Here is a 6,053-nt window from a genome sequence, read left to right on the forward strand (position 1 = left end):
AATGAAATCCATTGATCTATCTGGACATCTGAGGAGAGTTTCTCAGTTGTGTGTCTGCATCTCAAGCCTTGCACAGCAGTCCTCAGTACATATGACCCTTCAAGTTCCACAACCCTAAATCTCTCGTAATGCTTCAGCTTTTTCAGACAAAGCCGACAGACTCTCCGCAGACATCTGCACCGTCATTTCCTGCAGCATTTACCACGGGTTGATAGCGTGAGTGCGTCCTGTGTCAGCGTATTGATGGGAATGTTCACTAAATATTCCCTCAAATACGGGTCTTTGAGTTGGAAATGACAAAATGTTCAGGTCGGTCACAGTTCTATAATTACCAAAAGATGACAGATTGGAAACAAGACAAGATGGCAAAAAAAATAAGAAAAAAATGGATATGCAAATCACTATTGCCCAGAAGGAAGCCTGACTGTTGGTTAACAGGGGAAGTTGGAAAATAAACAGGGGTGTCAACCGTGGGGTTTCGGCTGTCACCGTATATAAGAGAGGACCTCAGTGATCGCATATACTGCGACTGCTGAAGTTAGACTGGATTGGAGCTCGGTTTGAGAAAACGTCTTGCTAGCATCTCCACCCAGTAGGCTTGTATACAACTGGTCTTCTCAACGATAGCAGTCCACAGGATGACTCAAAGGAACTTGCTGCAACCCTCCGCAGTAGCTCTGTTTCTTCTCCTGCCCTGGTTCGGTGAACTGGTCGCTGGAGAGATCAGCAGGGACTTCAACAACTGCCTTGATTTCTTCTACAACAGATTTCCACCATCAGGCACAAGAGCGGTAGGATACCAGCCAATATGCCAGCGCTACAAAAACCAGTACCGCTTTGCCAGCCTGTATCACCGCACGCATCGCACCCCATTGTACTCTGCGTACGTACTAAGTCCTGCAGACGGCAAACGGCCCAATGCCACTTGGATGTATGAACCACAGGTAAGAAAGAAAATACGCTGTGATCAAGAGAAGTCGGTGACGCTGTGGTATTTGTCAATATGACGTCTTAAGATATAGATTGTTGGGAAACTTGTGTCTCGATAAGGGCAAAGCAAGTAATACCGTAGAAGTAGCAGTGTAGTATATCCTTCCCTTTACTTCATTTAAGTTATATATGTATTCCTATCTCGGCTAATGTGTCACTACATTTTAGATACATGCATATTAACACAATATATATATATATATATAATATAAATATGCAGTCATACATAGTGTGATGTATGACTGCATATTTATATTATGATGCTAGAATGATGCTCGAAAATTGCGTTCAATTTTGAGTGAATCAGAGTGGCAAAATAAAAGCTCACCACAAACTTTCAGTTCAGACTGAATGAAGAACCGATCTGCAGCAGCTTTTTCTTTCTTTCTTTTTAAGCTCCTCGGCTGAGACTCGGTTTCTCTTTCTGTCCTTCAGTTGGCGTTTTCCGGTGCTCACCCTGAGATGGAGCCTTTCCACATCCCCGTTGACCAGAATGTGATTGAAAGCCAGGCGGTGCTGCAGGACTACAGGAACTCCAGCTTCACCAAGGGCCATCTCAATCCCAGCATGCACCAGAAGACAGCAGAAGACAGAGAAGCCACGTTCACCCTGACAAACATTGTCCCTCAAAAGGCAGGCTCCAACTCTGGCCCCTGGAGCAGACTGGAGAATGACGTGTTGAAAAAATTCACCACTTATTGCGAAGGCCCAATGTACGTGATCACAGGGGCCATGCCTTACAAGTCAAACATACCACTGATTAATAACAGGGTGTCTGTCCCCGAGTACATGTGGTCCGCCTACTGCTGCCCATCATACAAATCAGGCCTTCCTCAGTCTGTGCAGCAGTTTTTTCCCACGTATGCTGCAGTGGGAAGAAATGACCCGAACAGCGGAGAAGAGATTGTGCCAGTAAACGTGAGGGCAAAGGCAGCGGTGCGGGGCTATGATGTGAGGCGGATGTCTTTAGAGACTCTGGAGGGCATACTGGTGGACAGGCTGGCCATGCCCATCAGTCTGTTTGATGGAGGCTGTCGGGAATAAAGGGCCCTGTTAAAAATCAATTGTTAATTTCTTTGCAGCCTTCTTACAGCCTGACCAGACCTTCTCTCTGTCCTCATTTACTCTCTGTCGTTTTAGTAACTGAATCAAGGTTGGAGTCACTGGGACTTGATGATTGTCTCATGATGGTGCAAAATGATTTTCCCTTGTGATTGATTTTGTAAAATAGCCATATTGCCTTTTTCTTACTGAAATCTTGTAACATGTATTAGCGTCAATACTTTTCAATAAAACAAGACAAAAAAGTGGATGAAAAATCTTTTGAAATGTAAATGTTATTTTTAGGTTAATAAAACAAGACGAAAACAACTGATTAATGCTAAATGTTTTATTTCTCACTGACAGTTCCGACAAGGAACAACTAATATATCAGTTGATAACAACTTCATGATATAGAATTGTTTTTCGTCATCATCAGTCATTAGATGATCAGGAAAGCACCTGGGCCCGATGAGAAGTCCATCCTCCTTCAACTGCTCAAAAATCACCACAGATCATCAAGGAAACTCCCGGGCCTCTGTCCTGACATCTGTGTGAAGGCCTCTCTGAGTAATAACCCCCGACCACATCTTCCCTCCCTTCTTTTCTTCCTCTTGTGTGCGCACAAGTCATCTGGGACGGTGACACGCATGCGCCGCCCTTCTGGTCAACAGCTGGTGCAGTCAGAGCACCATACAGGAGAAGCCTTAGTTTTTAACATAAACACATTGTGATTTACTATCAATATTACTATTAATAATATTACATTAATATTGTATATGTTTACACTGTTTTTGCAGGGACATTCTCATTTCATAGCAGTCTTGTGTCTTATGTCCATTGCATAATGAGTCAAATTCCTTGTCTGTGTTTGCATATTAGGACAATAAACTGGTTCTCATTAAAACATTTTGAACACATATACAGTTGAAGACTAGTTGTTATATTAACAGAATAACTTATATTTTCTCAGTTGCTCCCTGGGCCTCTGCTCCAGCTGTACAAGCTACTGTGTGAATGAAGGGATGGGTCAAATGCAGAGAAGGTGTTTCCCTGTGAGGGATCAATAAAGGAATAACAATAATTATTATTACCTGCATTTTCATGCCAACCGTCGTGGTGGAAGTACACCTTAAACTACTTCCAACCTTCAACCATGCAAGATCAGAATTTAATCTGTATTTTTTTTTTCCTAACTGAGCAGATGAGTCCACATGCACTGTGAAATTAGAGAGATAGCTTGACATGCACAAAAGTTGAAAAGAACCCGTTTGTTTCTCTATCTCGATATGAGTGCGTTATGCAGAGAAGGTGGTTGTACATGCTGAATAGGAGGCTTTGAAAAAAGATAGGGAACAAAAGGCTGTTCATAGATGTGGAGCATCTTTCCTTGCTGAATGACCAAAGGAAATGTAGCTTTGTTTTGTAACAGCAGCTTCTCCGTGTCTGAGATGTTTAGACACTGGGAATGTTACTGCTGTTTTCCAAAAGGTGTGTGTTGTGAGAGACTATTACAATTGGCAGAAGAGCAATTGAAGTACTTATAAGAGTTCTGTGGCAGAGATCTCCTGACTGTGATGTCAATGGGCCCTGATGATTTGCCTATCTTACACCTGCTGAGCTGATTCCTCACATGGTCCTCTGCCAAAGGAGCTGCTTTGTCAGGTTACCTACTCTCCAAAGTACAGCCTTTTCTCAACAGAAAGTTTCTTATTTGTTTGCATAACTGTGTTTGGACCTTGAGATAAAAAAGCCATGATATACCACTATCAATGCAGTGTTATTCTGTTTCTGAAATAAATACAAACACACTAGACGTTCAACCTGTCAATTTTCAGAAGTGCAAGAGCAGCATGAATTACAACTACTCATTTGCTTGCTCATTAGATATGCTGCATTTGCATGCTCTGAATGATTACAATCACAAATGTGTGGTGTGGCACACACACAAAGAAAGCAGAATAGCCCATAAGTATACTTGGCTAAATAGAACAGGACAGACCAGTTAACAGACTTGTCTAGAGGAGGTCTGGAGCACTGTTCTACATCTCTTTCAGGTTACTGCTCTGTTGTACATGATGACTCCAAGGAAGATGCTGCCATTCACCGCTGGAGCTCTGCTTCTTCTTTTACCCTGGTTTGGTGGCCTGACCTCTGGAGAGCTCAGCAAAGCAAAATTTACCATGTGCCAAAAGTTCTTCTACAACAAAACTCCACCGAAGGGTTTTGGAACCAGACGTCAGGCGATATGCCAGCGCTACGAAAATCAATACCGCTTTGCAACCCTTTATGATCCTCAGAACCGTATAGCACTGTACTCTGCATACCTGATGAGCTCCTCAGATGAACACAGTGAACAAAACCCAACCTGGATGTATGAACCACAGGTAAGATATAAGCAATCATTACTTCACTGAAACTGAGGACCTGTTGTATTATTGTTAAGAATATACAAGTAGGAATGTTCACACAGAGGTGCTTGTATTTTGTAAATTTTTTGTCTTAATAATTAAGTTACAATGTAATATTGTTTCTTATTCATAAACTGTTGTTTTGGGAAACAAATGAGCAAATTAGTTGTGCATGCAAATCAAATAATTTAAAGGAAGTTTACATGATGGTACAGTGTTTTAACACTGGTGCTCAGAAGTATCAGTCATGATATGCTCACATTTAACCTGGTATGTAAAATGCATTAACATGGACAAGGTTTTTTATTTTCTCCTAAAACTTTATATATATACATATATATATATATATATATGTATATATATATATATATATATATATATACCTTATACCTTATAAGTCAGTACGTCTGCTCAATGCCCGAGTGTCTATTCCTGAGTACATATGGTCTGCTTACTGCTGCCCATCCTTCAAATCTAAACTTCCAAGCGATACGAGCACCTATTTCCCTACATATGCTGCAGTGGGAAGAAATGATCCCGACAGTGGAGAGGAGATTGTGAAAAAAGATCCCTCACCCTATGCTGTGAAGAGGATAACCTTGGTGAAACTGGAGACATTCCTGTCAAAACGTCTGAATATGCAAATTAGTCTGTTTGACAAGAACTGTCAGGTTTCCAAGTCTTAGCTCTTTGTTTAAATCAAGTTAACTTACCCACACAGACACAAAGCACAGGTTTCAACCTCAGACTAAATGTTTCATCAAGATGTCATGTGTCATGATGGCTGGGAAATAAATGCTCACAATAAATATGATACATAATGAATATTTCCTCTGTGTTGGGAGTGTGTTTTCAAATAAAGACTGAAATGGATTAAAAGCATTTTGATGGTTTGAAATGTACATTTTTTTAAATAATGTGACTGAAACAAACCTGTCCTACATCGAACACAAAATGACAAAAAACTGTCAATTTAAATTCCGTACACTGTACATACTACATAAAGACATGATTACACACATATACTAAACTAAATCATCTACTTCATGTATATGCACTTAAAATGTATCACGTACCATTGTACTCTGTGGTTACACTGAGTACTGCAGATGATGGACAGATTTATTATCCTCAAACAGGTTTTTGACAAGTTGCAACACTTAAATTTTAAAAAACTGTAAACACTTAGCTCTTATGTCCCATCAAGATTACATTTGCTTGTCTTGAACTCAAGTTGTGTTCTCCCAACCATTCCTAAGTATTATCCTGCTGAAAGAGGCCACTGCCGCACCCTGGGATCCATGTGCTCTGACATGTATTATATATTTGTAACCACAGGTCCATTCCTTCATGTGCACAATGAGTGTACACGTGAAGATGTAACAGCAGTTACATTAAATTAATATTTACATGCTTATTGATTTATGTTTGGTAGGTTAAATACAGATTTACATTTTTGCAGTATAGTTACAGTTAAAGTATAAAGGTGATCGAGACAGCAGAGATCCTGCCTGTGTAAGGAAAACACCTTTATCAGTATAGTTTTGGTAACAGATCATTATTAGTGTTCATTTAAGATTTTAGTTCCTTCTTAGGTATTTCATTAATTAT

General features: G+C 40.3%; 1 protein-coding gene across 1 annotated transcript; it reads left to right on the plus strand.

Annotated features, from left to right (window-relative positions):
* The first annotated feature begins 447 nt into the window (after window positions 1-447).
* Window positions 448-2,620, plus strand: LOC125008265 (endonuclease domain-containing 1 protein-like). Its single transcript, XM_047585439.1, has 2 exons — window positions 448-944; window positions 1,426-2,620. Exons 1-2 carry the CDS (start codon window positions 639-641, stop codon window positions 2,032-2,034), a joined length of 915 nt encoding a protein of 304 aa, XP_047441395.1. The 5' UTR covers window positions 448-638; the 3' UTR covers window positions 2,035-2,620.
* The last annotated feature ends 3,433 nt before the right edge of the window (window positions 2,621-6,053 follow it).

The sequence above is a fragment of the Mugil cephalus genome, chromosome 5 (assembly GCF_022458985.1).
Source record: "Mugil cephalus isolate CIBA_MC_2020 chromosome 5, CIBA_Mcephalus_1.1, whole genome shotgun sequence".
NCBI classification, from domain to species: domain Eukaryota; kingdom Metazoa; phylum Chordata; class Actinopteri; order Mugiliformes; family Mugilidae; genus Mugil; species Mugil cephalus.

What these genes read in the sequence shown, in the direction of transcription:
- LOC125008265 (XM_047585439.1), top strand. Translation starts at nt 639, where the DNA reads ATGACTCAAAGGAACTTGCTGCAACCCTCCGCAGTAGCTCTGTTTCTT. An exon ending in CTTGGATGTATGAACCACAG is followed by an intron (nt 945 to 1,425) that starts GTAAGAAAGAAA and finishes TCTGTCCTTCAG; the next exon opens with TTGGCGTTTTCCGGTGCTCA.